This window comes from Drosophila subobscura, chromosome E, assembly GCF_008121235.1.
Source record: "Drosophila subobscura isolate 14011-0131.10 chromosome E, UCBerk_Dsub_1.0, whole genome shotgun sequence".
Classification (NCBI taxonomy): domain Eukaryota; kingdom Metazoa; phylum Arthropoda; class Insecta; order Diptera; family Drosophilidae; genus Drosophila; species Drosophila subobscura.
The window spans coordinates 10730653-10751844 of record NC_048531.1 but is presented as its reverse complement, the minus strand read 5'-3'; the positions used below and the strand labels follow the sequence as shown (position 1 = coordinate 10751844).

Here is a 21192-nt window from a genome sequence, read left to right as displayed (position 1 = left end):
TATAAAAGTTAAGCGTGTAATTGTGTGGAGAAACTTGGTCCAGTGATTGATTGGTGTCTCCGATTGGTGGGCGTTGCGAGCCGAGTGCTGAATCAGACTCAAGAATCAAACCCCCAACCCAAAGAACAAACAGTGAATTATTTGGATAAAAAGTGACAGCGAACGGACACTGCGCATTGCACATTGCAAGCAGGGTGAGTACGCTCTCAGTCTTTCTCTCTCTCTCTCTCTCTCTCTTTCTGTTTCTGTGTCTCTCTCTGTGTCGACCTTGGCATTTGGCTAAATTGATTTTGTCGCTAATTGAAATGAATGCAGCATGAGGATTTCATTTGATTTGATTTGATTGGCAAGCATTTCTGGAAATTGTCCAAGACGAGAGATGCGAGCTGTGTTCAGGCATTTGCAATTAGCATTTGGCTCTGTGTCTTATAAATAAACATCGTTTTTATCGTCTGTCTGTCTGCGTGTCTGTGTGTGCTAAACGCCAAAGGCCATCGCCAGCTGTCCATGAGTGTTAAATAAAAGCTAAAGAGAATATAAATGCTGAGCATATCTTGCATGTAAATTACAAAATCAAGTTCGTTGCCTGCGTCTTTTGTTTGGCCTGCACAAAAGGTTCTTTGGACATGAAATAGAAATAGAAACTAAGCCACTGGTTGCATGTGGCTTACACTACTTTTGTGTGTATTTAAGACTGTGGAAAACGGCAACCTTCAACGCGGCCCAGTACCCACTCTGGGGGCAGTGGGAAAACCTGTTGTTGTCCGCAATGCGTGTGCTTAATTTACACGCAGATTAGCGTAATATAATTTCATATCTTTATTAACCGAAAAATGTCAGCTTCAGCTTTAGCCACAGTTTCAGCCTCAGAGATCTGCTTTGCCTTGGACAGAATTTATGAGCGATTTAATCTCGGTTTCGCCCGAAACACTTGATGCATACAAAGTTCCCCAAAACCCACAAAAAAAGATACACAAAGATTGGCAATAAAATTGTGCTGTCGGATCGCGCTTCACGTCATGTGATTTGTCTGTTGACTGTTCTACCCTTTGGGCCAACTATCAAATCTTCCATCTTCCGGGGGTCTTTGGCCTATGCGCCGTTTTTTTCCAGCTTTTGTTGTTGAATCATAGCACATCCCCACAAACATATGCCAGAACTTCTGCATGGATATCTAGAATGGGGAAAGACTTATTTGCATGCCAAATGAAAGCTTAATTAGGCCACCAAAAGCCACAACACATTTGTTTAGCTCCAGCGCTGATGGCCTACATTTGATGGCTGTCTCGGGGTTCGGGGTTCGGCTGCCGGACCAATCTCTTGTCATTTGTTAAGTCTTTCGCCCCTGAATTATGTCCACGCAGCTATCGGTGGCTATTGATCGCCATGCTAGAATTTTACACCCAATTATTCACGCAATTGTTAATTATGCGCTTGATTGTGCCATCAACGGCTCCAATTTCAATTTGAAACCGAATTTAATGAAGTCTAATTAACAGCGAAATACTCGTACCCGTTCCCCGTGTACACATGCGGAGCGGAGCGGGCGGCCTTTGTTGAAGTGGTTATGGGTCTTTTTCCTGCTCTTTAATTATATTTATATACAATAAACTGAACAGCGAATACCGAGCGAATGCATTGTGTCTGTCTGGGGCATTGATTGGCAGAAATCAGCTCGAAGAGTTTTCATTTCCATGATGTAATTCGGGGCTGTAGCGATTGTTGAATGTTGAATCTAGCTTGGAGTCTTGAGTGAATCACAAACTGTCAATTATCGACTGCAGTTGATGCCAAAGAATTAGCATAACCAAATTGCGCTCGATGACTAATTGAAACAGCGCCACATTAGCGGGGATCCATAACGAGAGGAGGCACTTTTAATTAACCAAATCCATTCGGCATGGCAGCCAAGTCATGTTCATCTCTTGGCATCTCTCTGCCTCTACCATAATTCCCTTATTCTAATATTATTTTAGGCATTTTATGCGTTGTTCAAGAACATTGTGGCACGGCACTTGTTCGGGCCTAAGAATAGATCGAGCCACGAAACGTGCCTGGCCACATACAAAGAGATTTTTGCCAGTAATTTCGAACACTAAAAACAATGTCGGGGCTGTATAATAATAATCACTCAATAGCAATAGCAACAGCAACAGCAAAACCAAATGGCAAATAGCAACAGCAAAAGCGGAAGTCCAAGGCAATGTTGAAGCCACACGAAAGTGCTGTGCAACAACTCTTTCTCTCTCTCTCTCTCTGTCTCTATTTTTTTGGGTTTTTTGTTTGTTTGTTTTGTTATTTGTGATTTATTTTTTGTGTCTTTTTCTTGCGCTATTTTGACGCCTTCCTGGCACGAAATACTTTGGTGAGAATTGCAAATTCTCAGCCAGCAATGGCAGAGTGAAATAAGTGAAAATATTATGAAAGCCCCAGCCGTGGCGGCAAGTGAAAATCGGAATTTATAATTTTCGTGTGCCGATTTTTTCAACCGCAAGAAAAGGTGCCCCAGGCCGCTGCCACTGCCACCGCTGTTGTCAGTCTTTGCTGCAGCTGATGATGTTGATGATGGTGATGCAATCCGCTCGACATGCACATCAAGTGACAGAGCAGACATTGCGCATACGCCGCATTGTGCAGGCTGCTCAAAAAACACAAAAAAAAACCAAAACTACCGCCCCACAGAGATGAAAGCCGAGTCGAGCCGAAAGCAGAGCCACGGAGAGCGGAACAAAGTGGAGTGGAAGCAGCTGCCAAAACAAGAATTGGAGCACAACACCAAAAATGATTGAATCAAGTGTAAACCATAGCTTAGGGAACACTCGAAAGCTGCAAACGCAGGCAATAAATATTAAAGGAAAGCAAAGAAAACCAAGAACAAACTGCATGCAAAAACAGGCATTCAGTTTGGGATTATTCATTAAAGCTGCACCCCTCATATACTTACAAACATAAGCCATATAAATAAACAGACTCCCCTCGATGATTATGACACTTACACGTGCCCCGTACCGTGGCCACACACACTTGTCGCTCTTGGTACGAGTCTGTGTCCATTTCCCACTTGAATTTCCATGAAGTTGCGTGCCCTGCTCATCAGCGTCTTCTCATTCTGCTTCAACATCATCATGATTTACGATCAACGTGTGGTGCAGCAACAATATGTAATTTTAATTTTCTTGCTTTGCGCTTTTTGTCGCCATGCTCTCATGGCGCAGACCGAGGCGGAGTGGGAGGCAAAGTGCCAACTCATAAATATGTAAGCCGCAGATGCCACTGTTTTTGTTGTTAATGTTGTTGTTGTTATTGTTACGGCTATTGTTGTTATGTTTGCAACAATTGAACAAACACCCGCACGACATTGTGCAAACAATTCAGAGTCAAACAGATTTCTTGTTGTGCGCGTTGGAGCGACTTTTGTTTTTATTTCATATTTAAATCATTGTGTGGCCATTAAAAGGCAGTCTCGCACCCCGACGCATCCCTGGCAGCTGAAAAGAAATTGTAAATTTAAATTTGTAATATTTTTGGTTTTAATTTGAATGCAAAACAAAAGAGTAATCTCGTGCCTGGCCCCATCATAATTGTGTGGCATTTAAAATGCACCAGAAACTGGCTCGCAAATACACATTTTATTGCCATCAAAAGTAAGAGCAAAATATTGCTCCCGAACGATGATAAATGCCCCGAAAAAAGTGCAAACCCGTTCCAGCCGTACATGTAAAGAACGGTTGGGCATGGCGCACAAAATATTCAGAGACCCGTTCAGATCCGTTCAACTTCGGTTCAGTTCGGTTCGGTTCGGTTCAGCACTTTCAAGGTTGTGGCGTCAAGAACAGTGCAGAAAACAGTGCCACAACAGAAACTGAAACAGAAAGGCAAACAAAAACTCGAGCAGCTTGCAATTGGGTGCGGGTCTCCGGTTGACAAGTCTATGACTTCAGCTCGGACACAGACACGCGCTAAGCTTTGAAAGGCCTCCCAAAATGCAGCAGTTACATGTACTCGTGGCATTATGTGTGGTGTGGCACATGCCAGACCCATAACCAGAGCCCCAGTTGCGCAATTGCAGCCATGAATCATGCGGCCCCCTCCCGCTCCGCTCCACCCAATTAGTCGCGCAGCAAGTAAGCCGCTTAGCGAGCACAGACAAAGGAGCTGCTGCTGCTGCTGCTGCCAGCTGCCAAAAGACTTCCTTCTGCGCCATGGCCTTGGGCACGCCGCTGCGTTCTACGCACGCACAGAACCGTTTTTAGCGCTGCTGCTACTAAAAATAAACCCACCAACGACCTTGGGGCGGAGCAGAGCGCTTACATAATTAATTGCAATCGGGTTTTGGTGTCCCAGCAGAGCAGCGCAGAGCAGAGCAGAGCAGGGAGCATGCGGAAAAGCTGCGCTTGGCTGGCTGCAAGGAAGCGGCGAGTCACGAACTTGACAGGCGGGGATCATCGAATCGATTAGCACTTGACTTGAGCCAAGAGCTGGGGAGAGAGTGAGAGATGATCCCTTTCAAGTGTGCGCTGTTTGTGCAGCAGATTCCTTAGCTAAACGGGGGATACCACAACCTTAATAAAACAACAAAACGGAGTAATGGATTCATGAGTCAGCGAGGAGAAGCTGTAAACTGAGCAGCGAACTAAGAACTAATCACTTTTCGGCCATGCAAGCAGAAGTTTTAATTGTTAAATGCAGTTTAAGCTGTTTGCTCGGTAACCAAAAGGCCAGCTAGATAATTAAATTTGATGCCCCCCTCTCTCTCTCTCTCTCTCTCTGCGTCTCTTCCGCTCCCTCTCCACTGGCCGAATGCGATCATCGCCAAAAAATTAACATCACGTTCAGCATACAAAAAGTGTTTATATATATTTATTAGCAAAATCAGCGGCTAGCAGCCAGCAACAGCAACAAAAAAAAGGCAACAGCCAAGCCGCCACAAAAAATAAAAGTTCCCTGGCACTGGGGTTTGGGGTTTGGTGAAAAGAATGAAATGTTATGCGAATATATTATACAATACAGAGAGAGACTCATACCCTACCTACATAATACCAGTCGAAAGAGAACAAAAAGCGAGCCATTGACGTAGGAACGAGCACAACGCAACCGAAAACCTAATCACATCATTCGAAAATAGCCGATGAAACAGAACACACAGAACTGAATGATGGCTCGGCACAGCCTTTGGGGTTTACTAACTACTCCGTCAGGCGAAGAGGTCAAAGTCGTGGCCGAGTGGCAATGATATGTTTCAGAATCCATTAGCCACTCACTGACTCATGAATGAAAGTGGAGCCATGCCAGAGCATGGGTGGATAAAGCATAATTCATAAAGATCATTCCATGATCTATTATTTTAGCTACCCGCACAAATAAATGTGTGAACTCGGAGTTGGCACAGTTTTTGCATCAACTCCAGCTGAAACTCAAGCCACACAGAAACTAGAACAAAGATTTGTTCAATATCTCCCCCGACAAAAGTTGTCAAAAGACGGGCCGTGTGGGCGTGTCTTACAGAATATTATTTGCCATAAATCTAAACTTTGGCCAGAGCACCAATACAAAACCAGTTGTGTTTTTTTTTTGTTTTTGGAAATTTCGCTGTGGCCAAAACGGATCTTCGATCGCCGATTGCTTTGGAGACAGCCAAGTGCGTGACATTTATCAGTTTTGATGGCCATTCGGTCCGTTAATTAAAGAACCAACGCCAACGCAGGGCAAATAGAAAGCCAAAGCCAAAAGCCAAAGACAAGCCGGGGTCGGCGGCTTCAATGAATTGGGTTTGGGTTTTGGAATCCGATTCTGAATGCCAGACGGGAACGGCAGAATCGTTAAAGCAAAGCCTGCAGTTCTGGGTAATTGAGAAAACATTTAAATTGGGCCACGACTCTGGTTGTGCATTAGAAAATGCAATGCGTGTCGTGCCCTTAATTTTCCACACGCTCAGAAATGTCGCAGCCAAGATGCGGCATGGGAAGTCGTGGTGGAGCGAGCGGAGACTCCCCAGGGTTCATCGATACAGTTTAATGGGCAAACGGAATCTGTTTGCAGGCCAAGACTCACTTTCATTGCCACCCGATGAGGGCTGTGTGTGTGACACACATTTATTGGTAAATCGCATGAAGCAGCAATTAATGCCAATCACGTGTACGACAGCCACCGAACCACCTGCACAGCAGAGCACTACTGGATTTTGTCACAAACTGCTGGCAGTTGTGCGACGCATAAACAAATCAAACTTTGACTTTGAAGAAAACCCCAAATGGCCAATTGAAATGCCATGCAAGTGGCACTCGCTCGCCCCGTCTCTGTCTCTGTCTGTGGATCTGACAAGCAAGCGAAAACCCAAATCAAAAATGCAAAACAAAGTGTCCAACAAAGTGTTTAACAACAGTCAAGGCACAGGGATCGGGGCAGCTCAATTAGAGGCGTTGACATTGGTGATTCGATCGATCCAAGGAGTGTAGCTTAGAGTAGAGCCGGGCACAAGCTGGAGTTTGTTCCGTTCTGTTCTGTTTTGTAGAGTTCATTGGCTCACAGATTGATTGGTCTGATTGCTTAATAATCCGCGCAGTGCGTGTCCCCTTCTCCAGGGGGTAATCACTTCGCGCCAGCAGAGCCCACAACTTAATTGTCCATAACTAGAAGCGTCGCTACGTAATTATTTATAATAATTTGATTTGGAAAATGTTCTCTTTCAGACAGAGGAAACGCCAGCAGCCAGCAGCCAACACACACACAAAAATGATTTCACGCCGCAAGATCATATCGCGTTCGCTGGACAATTTGGATGCCATTGGGCAAGATGAGCAGGAGGAAGACGTCTGGCACGATCGCGAGAAACTCTTCAGGGTGAGTTGTAGCTGGAAATATGCCAAGCTGTAGCTAATCCTTTGGCCTTACTCTTTCAGGATCACATCAATGAGGTTTTGGCCAAGTGGGAGCAAATCGACGATGAGATCTGGGCCAAGATTATTGTCTTTGAGAAGAATCGACGCGTGGCCAAGGCCTATGCCCGCTCCTCTGTGATAACCATAAACGGATCCAAGAACGGCTTCGACGGTGTGCGGTGAGTAGACCCTCAAGGACTGCTCCGAGCTCCCCTCTAATAACCGAGTATTTCCCCTAAACAGCATTGGGCTGAATGGCTTCGAGAATCCCATGCGCGACTCCGAGACGAAGGTCATCAAGAAGTCAATTGGCGATGGCTTCAAGGTCAAAATGGACGAAATAGGCAACATATTCATCAAGCGTTATGGCAAGAGCAACATCTTCGTGAACAACACATCGGGGGGCAACGAGGAGACGGTCATTGGCGGTGACATTATGCAGATGCCGCAGATGGCCCTCAGCGGCGGCACCTCGGCCAAGCTGTTCGACATGAAGAAGTTCCAGACGAACATTAATCGAGAGTTTGCTCGCACCTATCCGGAGCGGGGCAGGCTGGAGCGCCAGTGCCTGTCGGCGGTGTCGCTGGTCAAGTCAAACAATAATCTAATCAACACTCCAGTCTGGATACTCGTGGTCAATGTGGTGGCCATGGACATGCTGCGGAGTCGCCTGCAGACGATGCCCAAGTCGCTGGACGCGCTCGGCATGCGGGTGCCGCTGACGCAGAGCAGCGAGGATCCCTACTCGACGATCGAGAGCCAGGTGGGCCTCATCTATCCAACGCCCGCCGCATCCGATGACTCGCAGAACTCGCAGCACTCGAGCCACAGCAGCAAGGGGCGCCGCAGCGTGTTCAGTGCCGCCTTCCTCAACGAGGGTCCCTACATGCCCAAGGTAAGTTGCTCTCAATTGGCATACAACTCCGCTTTGTGCTCACATCCTTTTTCCCTTAGCCGGACTACGAGGCTGGTGGATCGCTGACACCCATCTATGCGGACAAGAAGCGGCAGAAGAGCAGCGCGCAGCAGCGCAAGAAGCAGGACGATCCCTACTACTGCGGCCTCCTGGCGCGCATTCCCAACTTCATCAAGTCCTCGAAGCAGCCGTGCAGCGGTGCCAGCAAGCCCAAGAAGGAGCCGAAGATCTCACGCAAGATCTCGGCCCAGCATCAGCAGCAGTTCCTGCAGCCGCCACAGCCCATACCCATAGCCACCTTCCACCACTCGTACTTCCCCTACAAGCTCTATCCGCCACAGCATCGTCTCTCGCAGTCGCAGATGTCGCTCTGGGATGCCCGCAGTCTGATCAGCGCACATGGTGGGTTCAATGTCAACAGTTTTGTATCACATCTTTGCTAACTCTGTTGTCTCTTCCCCACAGAATGACCAACACGGATGGCCCCTAATTTATTCAACGTGTAGCATTAGTTTTACGAATATTTAGTCAAAGTTTATGATATAAAAATGATCGGTGGAATGCATTTCGCTCAGTTTTGTGATAAATGATGCGAAATGCAGCCATTTACTACAGATTTAACAGCAGTTTACTTTTAGGGAACCAGAGAGATTTAATGATTATGCAATTTGTAATAACTAATTAAAATTTTGCCATAGTTTTTTAAATCGTTTAAGACTGAGAGCATGTCCTAGAGCACAATTAAGCGCGAGAGACGGAATAGCCAGATGGGAATGAGAATGAGAATGTCATAATGTCATAAGCAAGTAAATTTGCTACTTAAGGCAAGTCCAATTTATTGTTTCTTTTTTATTATTTTGCTGTACATAAATTTCATATGTAAATAAGTTCGAATAAAATATGTAAATGACATTTAAATGCATTAAAACTATGAGTGTTTTCTTGTTTAAAATAGTAAAATAGCAAATGTTGTTGCCCTCTCTTGTCTTTTAAGCTGGTAGAGGGTATAATTATTAAACATTGAAATATCCCGCCCAGTTTCATAGCTGTTAGGCTCGACCTGCACACATTGTTCCTGAATGCTATGAAACTTGAAACCTTAACTCTTTGTGTCCCGCTATACGTGCATGCACTCTTTTGGCACACTGCTTCCCAAGCGTAATATATGGCAATTAATCCAATAAGTTAGCCAATCGTGAGGAAAATTGAATGAGGATTTGAGTAAAATTACAGTTTTAAAGCTGATAGCCATAACAAGCTGGTAATATTAAACAGAATATCAAAGACGACGAAAATGGTTTTAGATATTCAGTATATCTGCGGTATATTTCGAAAATGAAAGGGTATACTTCGGTATATTTCCGAGGGTTTGTCGGTATATTTAATCGCGATCACACGGCCACACTTTTCCAGCTGCATTTTTACCTTGTTGTGGCGCGTTTTTCTAAACAATTTTGTGCAATATAACTAGCAATCTTTTGCCGAAAACCCCTGCAGGCCATGGATAAGTTCGTGCAACGCAATCCCCCATGGGCAACAAATGCCTACGAGGTGCCCGGCGTCAACGCAGAAAAGACAAAGCAAAAAACGCAGCACGCTGGGCCACCACAGCGGCGTCCATTGCAAGAGCAGCCTGATTCGAATGTAACCCCCAAGCGTCTCAGTCAGCCCCACTATGCAGCAGGTTGGCTTTGTGTTTTATGCAATACATATTGAGTAATCGTTTTGGGCACATAGCTATCAAAATTAAGTGTAACTGAGACATATACAGAAACAATGTGGCACATTGATCCTGACATCGCTAACCAGATTTGTTCTTCTTGGATAGAAACGTTGCGTGCCACGGAGAAGATGCCAGAAGTAAACGCTAGTCCAGCAAAAACGTACCAGTCATGCCCCGTGCTCCAAGCAGTACCGCCATCGAATGGTGTGACAACTCCCACATCCATGCAGGCCGGACGCTTGGCTCGCCTCCAGAATGATCTCAACAGTCCCAGCGCCACACTTCGAGTGCGTGCCATGCGCGCCATAAAGTAAGTAAAAGCTGCAGTTCCTTGCGAAGTAAACTAATGTCCAATATCCTTTGTCGTGCAGAAGTCCCGCCAACACCGCCTACAATGTGTTTGATGTGTCGCACACCGAGCAGAATATCATCTCTGCCGACGAGCTTAATCCAAAGGCATCGCCTTCGCTGCCAGAGATCCTCAGCCCCGTTGTGGTCTACGTGGAGGTGCGCAGCGGCAACGACAATCGTTCCGATGGTGTCAAGACGATCATAGCCAAAATGGGGGCCCAGGTCAACGATCGTCTGCTGCGGTGAGTACAACGCCTCGAGACTAGCTGAATCTCCTGCTGAAAGCAAGTTCTCGTTGTCCCTCAGCAACACCACGCATGTGGTCTTCAAGGATGGCCTACTCTCGACCTACAAAAAGGCCATGGAGTGGAAAATACCCGTCGTTTCCATACTGTGGATTGAGGCCTGCAAGGTGCAACGAAGGATTTGCGAACCCGAAACGTTTCCCATCAGCAATTTGCACAAATATGAGTATCCCGAGCTGTACGGCAAGATAACGGTGAGTGGAGATTACTTCTTTTTGGGCTGTGGGAATACATAAATAGATAACAAGACTCTGGTTGGGTTGCCCCTCCATGCCGAGCCGTTCCCAACTTTATCAATCATAATTGCCAGCCAAAGGTCGACGCGCCATTGGCACGGTATTTGTGAATGGCGTGGGGGAGAAATGGTAGCAGCTAAACTCAGAGTTAATCAATCAATGATGGGTAGTACCAGTTTATGGCCGTGTTCGGGCTCCCCTTAATGGGCTACTCAGGGCTTAAATAGTTTTCTTTTATTGCAGACATAAACACATTAAAATTGTATGTGGAAATGGGTGAACAGATAGCCGCCCGAGCGGCGTCTTATCAGCCACTTGTGTTGGGTCTGCTGCTGCGCGGCAAAACGATTGTTTAATCCGAAATAAATACCAAATGAACGCTGGGCCATGGGCCGTCTGAAATTGCACGTACCCCAAACACTGAGCGGCGACTATTGGGAACTCTTCATGTCATGTCTTCATGACAGCTTCTTATCAGTGACAAGCATTGTCAAGCAGTTTGTTATCTAATTTAATTTGCGCGAGGCGAGGCGAGGCCTGAGTGTATCGTAGGGCCAGGGCCAGGAACTGTTGGACGGGCCAAGGAGACTGCCTGTCCAGGCGAAAGATTGCACATGAGATGCACTGATCGTTTTGCATACAGTAAGTTTTATTGCTTACATATTAGAGACAGTTTAAAAACATGCAAGCCACTGGATGCTGCTGAGCTGCTGACAACTTAAAACCTAATTCAGATGCACGTCTGTTTGTATTCCTTCCGAGAATGCATTAAATCTTTGTCGCCTCATTTGCATAACTCGCTGGAATGCAGGCATATTTATAGAACATTTAACACTAAGTTAGATTATTAGATTCACGTTTTCGGGGAACTGCTGGCTGCTGTTGGGAGGAACGTTCCACGTAGCGCCGCCTGTGCCCAAGTATTTCTGAGATTTGTACAAGTCGCGTGTCGGTTTCTATTTACATAAAAGTGGGGGAATGAGCGTTAAGTACAATGGAATCCTTGCATTACACTATTTTGCGAGTCCTGCGCTGGCGGAGCGAGGCAGGCATTTTGTAGTTTTGGTACGGGAAGGCCCTCTCATGAGAGCGCTACTTCGAGGCACATCATTATCAGGAATCCAGAGACAGTGCCCCACGTGGCAATCGTTCCATTGCCGCTGGCATGCGCCTCGGGCAGAATGTCGTCCGACACAATGTAGATCATGGCTCCGGCCGCAAACGACAGCGCATAGGGCAGTATCAGGTTGGCAAATGTCACCGCCACGGCGCCCAGCACACCGAAGATGGGCTCCACCATACCGGACAACTGTCCGTACCACAGAGCACGGCCCACACTGAAGCCGGCGGCATGCAGGGGCAGACTGACGGCTAGACCCTCTGGGAAGTTCTGAATGCCAATGCCAATGGCCAGGTTGCGGGCGCTCTCGAATGTGGATGAGTTTGAGGTGCCGATGGCTCCGAAGCTAACGCCCACCGCCAGTCCCTCGGGAATGTTGTGCACGGTGATGGCCACCACCAGCAGCATGATGCGCTTCCATTGCGAGAGCGCCTCCTGGGCGCGCTTCTCCTCCTCGCTGGTGGTGTAGGTGCACTGCTCCAGCTCGTTGATGCTGCCCTTCTTGCGGCGACGCGACTCCCCACTGTGCTGCACGCTCAAGCAGTCGGAGAAGCTCTCCAGACTCTTGGCGGCGAGGCGGTCGCCGGTGCCGTTCCCGTTCCGCTTCAAATCCTCGATGGCAATGTCCGCCTTGTCCTTGCTCGACTGCGTCATCTGAATCATCATTTTGGTGCTGTTCAGGCCCAAATACGACATTAGCTTGTCGCAGCCGTAGACGAAAAAGGATCCGAGCAGAAAGCCACCCGCCACGGGCACAAACGAGTACACTCCGTACAGGTGCGAGCTCTCGGCCATTTCGATGGCCGGCTTGAGCAGTGACCAGAACGAGGCGGCAATCATCACGCCAGCCGCAAAGCCAAGGGCCGCGTCCAGCGACCTCCTCTGCGTGCCGCGCACAAATATCACCAAGGCGGCACCGGCGGCCGTCAGCCCCCAGGTCAGCAGGGTGCCCAGCAGGGCCTGGGTTACGGGTCCGTAGCCGGGAATCATTTTTCTATCTGCTGTGCTAGTCGCTGCCTGGTACTTGGCTCTTGTTGCGCTCCTCCAAATGAGTTATGTACGTGTTGTGGCTGAGACACTTATCGGAGTACTGTGGCAGTTCGGGGAAAACAAGTTTCTTAATTGTTTCCCCAGCTGTCGTCGCTCCACCGCAAGAATCTGCTGCTTGTCTGTTAATTGTTTACTTGCTCTTACAGCAGATGCGCACGCCCTCGAAGCAAAGTGCCACGTTCCGTGCCGTGCACAGATTCGTGTCTAGTATTTCAGCCGAATAAACAAAAGACTTGCAGCTGTAGAACCGAACAATAATAGTATATGTGATGTATGTAGTTTTGTTTTCTCTCCTAAAGTTCCTTCTTCTTTGGTTGTAGTGTAGTCGAGTCGTCGTGAATGGGTTGGTTGAACACTTGTTGCTTATCGCTCACTAGAGGAAGCCTCTTCGAACAGATGTGTTTGTGTGGGTTGACAAGAATTTAAATGGAAATGCGTAATACTGGTGGTGGTGTACTAAGTTTAAGAACTAATTGAGCGCGGCGAAGAGTGGGAATGACTGAGCTGACAGCCCTGCCAAGAGCAATTTTTATAGGGCCGCTGGGAGGCGGCAGCTGTGAAACAATCGATAGTATCGCAACTGGCGCTTCTATGGTTATCGTCTCTAGTACGCGATATTTGGTGATGGGAAAAGGGAAACGGCTCAAACGATGTTTGAACATCCCACAACTAGTGGTTCTTGGTGGCGCAACTGTAAACGAATTATATGTTTTTTAAAGCAATTAAATTTAACAAAAATCATTTAAACTATCGATGACAGGAGAGTAACATCCCTTCCTGACAGCCAGCTAGTGGTAACGAGATAAGCGCATAAAGAGATTAAACAAAAGCCAGTAACGGCACTGATATCACGTAGTTATAAACAAATAAAACAGTGTTTTTAGCCAACGCGTGACTGACAGAGTCAGTTGCGGCAGCATCCGCCGCAGCAGGCACAATAACAAGAAAAGAAAGGGCATGAGCTCCATCGTAATTAAGCTGACCGGCCGCACTCTGTTATTAATCAACTGCCACATCCTTTGCAGCGTGTTCGGTGCATGCAACCGGGCTCGGAGCTTAACAAACGCCCGCCAAAACGGCCAGCAACGCCCACATCAGCCACCGACAAAGGCCCGGCATCGGACAGCAAGCGAACTGCTTTTGCTACGCCAACCAATACGGCCAAGGTACGTTCCCAAAGAGTACGCCAGAGTATTCCCTTTTAACAGCAGTTCCCTTGTTTTTTTTACAGAATGACATCAGCCGTTTCTTTAAGGCACTCAACCACAACAAGCAACTGGTCGCAGAAGAGGCAGCCGAGTCGCCTGCCACTAAACTACTCAACAGGTTTGTCCTTGTCATTACTGAAAAGTGTATTTCCATAACCGATTCCTTTTTACACAGAATATCCAATGGCAACTATACGCCACTGCGTCTGGGCACGCCTGCCAAGCCAGCTGGCAGTGGACTACAAGGGCCAGATATACCTCAGAAGAGTGTTGACACCTCCAACGACAAACCGCAGGCCCAGAAGAGTTTGAACTTTAATGGGGCGGCTGGCACCGATGAGCCGCCGCAGCCTGCCAAGCCACGACCCCGCCGCAGCACAGCAGAGCCCACGCCAGTGACTACGCCGGTACGCACCAGTCGCCGACGCAGCTCAGCTCATGTTCCCATGACCAGCAAAGCGGACGTTGCTCAGCCTGCCGCCGAGCCAGAGCCAGAGCCACGAACGACTCGCCGACGCAGTACGGCGCACATTGCAATGGCCAGCAATGAGGTTGCTACTCCGCCTCGAGAGACACGTCCGCTGCGTCGTTGCAGCTCAGCTCATATTCACATGGCAAGCAGTACGGATGCTGCTGCAGAGCCAGAGCCACGGATGACGCGTCGCCGTAGCTCAGCGCACAGTCTCCAGACTAGCAACGCGGATGCTCCTCCGCCAGCAGAGGCAGAGCCGCAGCTGAAGCATCGCCGCAGCTCAATGCACACTGCCATGGCCAGCAATGCGGATGCTGCCCCATCGCCTCAGCCAGATTCAAGAGTGACACGTCGTCGCAGCTCATTGCTTCCGGCTGCCAAGGAGCCCCAGGAACTGGCACCGAAAAATGTATTTGCATCAATTGCCGAGGAGCTGGCTCCCATAGATGAGCCTGCTGGGGATGCTAGCAACTTCAACGATCCCAACAAGACCAATTTCGTACAAAATTCGCTGGAAATAAGCGTCGAAATGCCGTCGCAAGTTCTCCATCGGGCGGACAAGCGCGGCACCCTGTACACCTCGGAGCGTATGGACATTAGCAAGGAATACCAAGACGAGAACGTGCCGCTGAATGTGACTGCCAGGAAATCGCTGTACAATTCGACTATGCAAACGTCTGGACTCTTGGATGAGCACTCGACACCGCCGCTGTTCAGCTCGACTCGACTGACCAGCAGCAGGTCCAGCACCAACGTGAAACGAAGGCGCACCATCTTCAACTTGGACATGGACGTGATCAACGAGGGCATTGACAGATTGAACTCATCTCATCGACTGTCGCTGGTGCTGGCCAATCAGGCCGAGCTGGGTGAGTGCGGCAAGACAGTTGTGACGACGGAAGCACCTCGGACGGAGGAGATTCCCCCGAGTGAACCAAAGAGACGTCGCCTATTCACGCCCAACGAAGTGGTTGTGATCTCACCCCCAAAGTCAAGTAAAAAACAGCGTTTAAGCCTGAGTGGAAACAATGCAACCAAAAATGCATCTGCAAAGAAAAATCGTCGTCGTTCATTGGCCGTTCCAGTCTGTTCTTCGTCGGACTTTAGCTGTCTTGGTGCTCATGTTGAACATGTTGAAAGCACCGATAAGTTTCTCACACCCGAAGCATCCGTAGATGGTTTCAACGACGTTGAAACTTCCTCGAAAATTCAGGTAGCTGAAGTCGCAAAATCGGCAAGCAGCAATCGCCGTTCCAGTGTGATTCGTACGCTGGTGCACACGAACATGCATCATGGGCAGGTGCAGGTGATTCAAAAGGTTGGTAGCACTGTGGACACACCAACTGAGACCCAACCTAAGTAGTAAGAGTTGGGTCGGTAGACTATAGACCATAACTCTTAATGTAGCTTAGTTCTCTGTTTGTTAATTCTCGTAAATATGCATATTCAATAGTCGTTCGTCAGTTGCCCATAATAATTATTTATGAAACATAAACAACACGCACTTAGTTTGTAGCAAAACTTCATTTGTAATGCTTTCCCCACACTAAACTCAAATAAACCGTATCCCTGCGACCTCCCCGGGTGGCCCCTTTCTTAATCCTACCACAACTCAACTCGATTCGTTGCCTTTAACCTCAGGCCATACGGAGATTGCGTGGAATGCGGCTGGATCCCACTGTGACCAAGCGTACCACTCACTTGGTCAGCCTGGAGCCGCGCCGCACACTGAATCTCCTGCGCGGACTCATGCGTGGCGTCTGGATTGTCGACTATGACTGGATCCTGGAGTCGCTGCGAGTCGGCAAATGGGTAAACGAAGAAAAATACGAGCTCAAAAAATTCTCACGTGCCGTTGAGGTGAGTCTTCAGCTGTTGCCACTTGGACCTTAACCGAGCTAGTAATTCCCTCTACCCACATCAGATTTGCCGCACTGAGCGCCAGGCCTTTGGCATGCACTACCACTGCGAGCTCTTCCGCTACATGGAAACCTTCTATGTGTCCTCCCTATGCCGGCCCATAGAGTTCAACAACATGAAGGAGCTGCTGTTGCTGGGCGGCGCCAAGCTCACCGAGAATCGCTTCAAGGCAAAGTACATTATTGGCGACAAGCGACGAGCAGTGGATGATCGCGTATATCTGACGCCCTACTGGGTGCTGGATAGCATCACATCCATGCAAATCCAAAAGTTTGGCAAATACCTAATGAAGAGTGCCATTGTAACGCCCAGTGGCATCCGGTACGAGGATCCAATGGCGCGTCTAACTGCCCCAAGAACCGATTACAACTTCATTGATCCACCACTGGTGATGGACAAATAGGTCGACGCTTTCTGTTCTACCTTCTTCAGACAAACGCAATTACACAACGTTATTATATTTAGTCTAGACCACATACATATTGTTTAGCAGTTTTTCTAGAGAATTGACAATACATACAATCAGAAATAGTGGCAGAATAATAAACCATAATTTATTCGAATGAATTCGGTTCTGGTGGGCGGGATGTAAATCAAACAAGTTGCTTCTTAGTCTCTTCAATGGCAAAAGTTCATTCACTTTATTGGAACGCTTGAGGTATATTGTGTTGTCAGTTTTATTTCATTTGATTTCTTGTACTTGTACTCTTCAAATAGATTCAAATTCAGATACACTTTGTACTTAAGTGGCATCGACGACAGGGCAGGCGGTGCTGGGCTGGGGCTTGATGTGTGGATGAATAATAAAGCTCTGGCTGAAAATCAAAAGGCGGCAAACAAACCAAAAAGATGGTTAAAAAAGAATAATTACAAAAATAGGGTTTTTATTTTTTGTAAATAAAGTTATCGCTTCTATTCTGGTTCTTTTTTTTCATGTATACAAAGTAGTTGTGTGTGTGTGTGTGTGCAAAAGGAGGGTAAGATAAATGATACAAATCAAAGTATAAAGGTTAATTTAATCGATATAAATGCTACGCGCGCTCGCTACTCATATCCATACATAGTAAACTAAAGATCGATGGAAGGGAGGATGGATGCATGGAGGAGTGGTTGTGTTTCGTGGATGCGCTCCCGCCAATCAATCCATCATCCCACTTAGGCGGCTTCGACAGCGCTTGTTGACATTCGTATCCTACGAAACTCTTTTCGATGGAAAAAATTAAACTTTTGCTTTTTCTGGAACTTCATCTTATCGTTCGTTTTGCTCAGGACAGGGACAGGTGTTCTTGCTATACTACTATTGTTGTGCTTGTTGCTGTTGCTGCTGGTATTGTTGAGTGTTGGTTGTGTCTGCATTATGTTGTTGATTATATGCGTGGTGCTGCTGATGCTGCTTCTGCTTGCGCTTCCGCCGCTTGTTGCTGCTGCTACTGTTGTTGAGTGAGAGCAAACCAGCTACTTCTTGCCCTTGGTGGCCTTCTCGGCGGCCTTGGTGACCTTGCCACCGGAGGCATCCTTGAAGTTGACGGACTTGATGACACCGACAGCAACGGTCTGCCTCATGTCACGGACAGCGAAGCGACCCAGAGGAGGGAACTCCTGGAAGGACTCCACGCACAGAGGCTTGGAGGGCACCAAGTTGACGATGGCAGCATCACCAGACTTGATGAACTTGGGGTTCTCCTCGGTGGTCTTGCCGGAACGACGGTCAACCTTCTCCTTGATCTCAGCGAACTTGCAAGCAATGTGAGCGGTGTGGCAATCCAGCACTGGGGTGTAGCCGTTGGCGATCTGGCCAGGGTGGTTCAGCACGATGACCTGAGCGGTGAAGTCGGCAGCGCCCTTGGGGGGGTTGGCCTTGGAGTCGCCAGCAACGTAGCCACGACGCAGCTCCTTGACGGAGACGTTCTTAACGTTGAAGCCAACGTTGTCACCGGGAACGGCCTCGACGAGGGCTTCGTGGTGCATCTCAACAGACTTAACCTCAGTGGTGATGTTGGCCGGGGCGAACACAACAAGGGTACCTGGCTTCAGGACACCGGTCTCCACACGACCGACGGGTACTGTTCCAATACCGCCAATTTTGTAGACATCCTGCAGGGGCAGACGCAGGGCCTTGTCGGTTGGGCGAGCTGGGGGCAGGATAGCATCGAGAGCTTCGATGAGGGTCTTGCCGTCAGCGTTGCCATCCTTGCGCTCCACCTTCCATCCCTTGAACCAGTTCATGTTGGTAGAGGGTTCCAACATGTTGTCGCCGTGCCATCCGGAGATGGGCACGAAAGCGACGGCGGCTGGGTTGTAGCCGATCTTCTTGATGTAAGAGGAGACCTCCTTCTTGATTTCCTCATAACGCGACTCGCTGTATGGTGGCTCGGACGAATCCATCTTGTTCACACCAACGATCAGCTGCTTCACACCCAGGGTGAAGGCAAGCAGGGCGTGCTCGCGGGTCTGGCCGTTCTTGGAGATACCAGCCTCGAACTCACCAGTACCGGCAGCCACAATCAAGACAGCGCAATCGGCCTGGGAGGTACCAGTAATCATGTTCTTGATGAAATCTCTGTGGCCGGGGGCGTCGATGATGGTGACGTAGTACTTGGCGGTCTCGAACTTCCACAGAGCGATATCGATGGTGATACCACGCTCACGCTCGGCCTTCAATTTATCCAAAACCCATGCGTACTTGAAGGAGCCCTTGCCCATCTCCTGAGCCTCCTTCTCGAACTTCTCGATGGTACGCTTGTCGATGCCACCGCACTTGTAGATCAAGTGACCGGTGGTCGTGGACTTGCCAGAATCGACGTGTCCGATGACGACAATGTTGATGTGAATCTTTTCCTTGCCCATGTTGGATTATAGGAGAGCTGCAGGTTTTTTGTAGTTGTGTGTGTGAGGGTGTACGGGTGGTGTGTGTTGGACAGCGTGCAGCAGGTAGAATTTCGATATCGGGTTCAACAGGCGCGGTAACGAGGGGAAGAAACAAATGGGTAAACAATTTCGTTAGCAATTGGTTAGGAATTGAATTATTAATTAGTGGCATAGTTGTTAGTGGGCACAAATAAATTTCGTTGTCTACTAATAATCTAATCAGCATTCGTATTTTTCGATTTTTGCTCGCGTGCTGCCAGCGCAGCCACACAACCTAACCTCACAATCGCGGCACAGCCAAAACGTGTTTTTTTTTCGCTCATCACTCGCAAGTAGTTTGAGGTTAGGTTAGGTGCAGCAGCGCCGCCGCATGTGATGGTGGTGGTGGAAAAAACCAACCAGCCAGAGGGGGGGAGGTAACAGAACAGACAAATAATTGTTGAACAATGAAGTACGCATACCGCATACACATTTATCTGCATGCAAAAAAGAACAACCTATTTATTTGAACCATTTTAAAAGCTAACTCGATTTTTTCAGTGGTTTTGGTATTTATGCTATCGTCAAAGTTCTTCAGTAGCAGAACTGAAAATAATCATCATGTAAATCGAGTTGCTAAATTTAGTACATATGCGCAAAGAAATTTCCAGCGAATTTAATCTCTTTTTGTTCGCATGCATGTGCGTTCGTGTGTGTGTGTGTGTGTCTGTGACGCCAGTTGCCGGCCGGAGAGCGAGGGAGAAAGCAAAGAAAAATGGCGACGACCCATACCAATGTGAATGTGACTTGTGCAAAGGCAAACGATCGCCGCGGTGGCACGAAAGAGAAGGAAAATTTTCAAGAACCAAATGCATGCAGTGGCTTCTATAGGCCTGGCTCATGCAAGAGGTCAAGCCAAATGCTTCGAAAATGACTGTGCACCTTATTTCACAACAGCTGGCAATTGGCAGTGTGCTGAATAGGTAGATTGGCGAGATTTTCGCGTGTTGCTAGGAAAGATATCCGCGGCCACTTGAGTCACACCATGAGTCGCCATTTTGAAATTCTTTTCCATATAGAGAAAGCTGAAAATATATGCGTGCGAAAACCACATTTTCGGCACTCTATTTCAGCAATGGTTTGTGCTTTTGCAAAGCAGGACGGGTATTAATTGATGGAACAATTAGCGACACTAATGAGCGCCGACCCCATCGATGCCACACATGCCAAGTGGGCGTGGCAATTTACAACAAATTACACCACATTGCGGAATGAAATGTCGCCTATTGGCGAGAATTGTTTAAAACAATTGGAAACGGTGCAGAAAGGGTTGTTGCGTTGGCCACAGCACTTATTTCGAACAAAGTGTGTACATTGCCACGTGTTTGCTTTTCTCATCACTATGCCTCCGTCAGCACCTTTCACTTTGGCAGCCTCGTTAGAGGTTAATTTTCTAAGAGGCACACACATGCACTGCAACACGCCACAATTGAGCGTTCAAACTGCATATTTGTTTATAAATTGTTCATTGGCTGCAGTTTCGTTGCACATATTCACTAAATCCTCTTACTTATATGCACTATAATTAATTCACTTTGGATCCAGAAACTTACTCTCGAATAAATTGAATGAGATATCACAGTCTATGCGATTCCGGCGACAGACTTGAACAAAGTGAACGAGTGTTCGGCGGCCCAGAAGCCAGGAAGCCTCGCAGCTCGAGCTGTCAAAGCCGGCCGGAAACGCAAAAAGCGATGACAGATCCATGGTGTTTTTGTAAAATGCTATGGTACCCTTAGTGGAGTGAAAATACCGAAATGTACACAAGTGGCTGTTGATGGGCTTTTAAAAACGTTAAATGGCCATTAATTAATCTGAAATATTTGTCCAGTGCACCGGCACTTGTGCATGCTGCCAGTGAAAAACACACCATGCTTGAATCAATTACCTAAGTTCCCTTAACTTACAAAATACAGCATATGTAAACAAGAAATTTGTGGGCTTAGGCACTTTTAAGAAGGTGAAATTCAATGGAAAATGCATTTGTTTAGTCAATCTGACTTTCTTCATTTTCGTGCATGGTTTATTTGCATCAACAAAATAAAAACATGAAAATACCATTTGCTGGAAACAGTATTTCTTAGAAATACCAAAACCTATATATAA

The 21192-nt window shown here is 47.6% G+C and overlaps 4 protein-coding genes and 1 non-coding gene across 8 annotated transcripts; 2 read left to right on the top strand and 3 right to left on the bottom strand.

The window, feature by feature from the left end:
- The first annotated feature begins 361 nt into the window (after positions 1 to 361).
- On the top strand, positions 362 to 16738 carry LOC117891868 (microcephalin). Of its 4 annotated transcripts, none has more exons than XM_034797632.1 (10): positions 9212 to 9478; positions 9623 to 9827; positions 9889 to 10110; positions 10175 to 10367; positions 13605 to 13745; positions 13811 to 13905; positions 13963 to 14261; positions 14421 to 15577; positions 15901 to 16119; positions 16184 to 16738. In XM_034797632.1, the coding sequence occupies exons 1-10, from the start codon at positions 9295 to 9297 to the stop codon at positions 16580 to 16582; spliced, it is 3114 nt and encodes a 1037-aa protein (XP_034653523.1). In that variant the 5' UTR covers positions 9212 to 9294; the 3' UTR covers positions 16583 to 16738. The 4 variants fall into 4 exon arrangements, with proteins under 4 accessions (XP_034653525.1, XP_034653521.1, XP_034653523.1 ...); XM_034797631.1 differs by having other exon boundaries at positions 13963 to 14437; positions 14519 to 15577; XM_034797630.1 differs by having other exon boundaries at positions 9211 to 9478; positions 13963 to 15577.
- LOC117891870 lies at positions 6690 to 8676 on the top strand. The gene is made up of 5 exons (XM_034797636.1): positions 6690 to 6840; positions 6900 to 7057; positions 7122 to 7773; positions 7833 to 8196; positions 8260 to 8676. The coding sequence occupies exons 1-5, from the start codon at positions 6733 to 6735 to the stop codon at positions 8262 to 8264; spliced, it is 1287 nt and encodes a 428-aa protein (XP_034653527.1). The 5' UTR covers positions 6690 to 6732; the 3' UTR covers positions 8265 to 8676.
- On the bottom strand, positions 11035 to 13090 carry LOC117891871 (zinc transporter ZIP11). The gene has a single exon (XM_034797637.1). It carries the CDS (start codon positions 12517 to 12519, stop codon positions 11491 to 11493), a length of 1029 nt encoding a protein of 342 aa, XP_034653528.1. The 5' UTR covers positions 12520 to 13090; the 3' UTR covers positions 11035 to 11490.
- Positions 16739 to 17175: 437 nt separating the features above from the next.
- On the bottom strand, positions 17176 to 20781 carry LOC117891869 (elongation factor 1-alpha 1). Its single transcript, XM_034797635.1, has 2 exons — positions 20640 to 20781; positions 17176 to 19043 (listed from the first exon to the last, which is right to left on the bottom strand). The coding sequence occupies exon 2, from the start codon at positions 19024 to 19026 to the stop codon at positions 17635 to 17637; it is 1392 nt and encodes a 463-aa protein (XP_034653526.1). The 5' UTR covers positions 19027 to 19043; positions 20640 to 20781; the 3' UTR covers positions 17176 to 17634.
- On the bottom strand, positions 19581 to 19654 carry LOC117892763. Its single transcript, XR_004648743.1, has one exon. It is a non-coding gene; the product is annotated as a small nucleolar RNA snR61/Z1/Z11 (small nucleolar RNA).
- Positions 20782 to 21192: the final 411 nt, after the last annotated feature.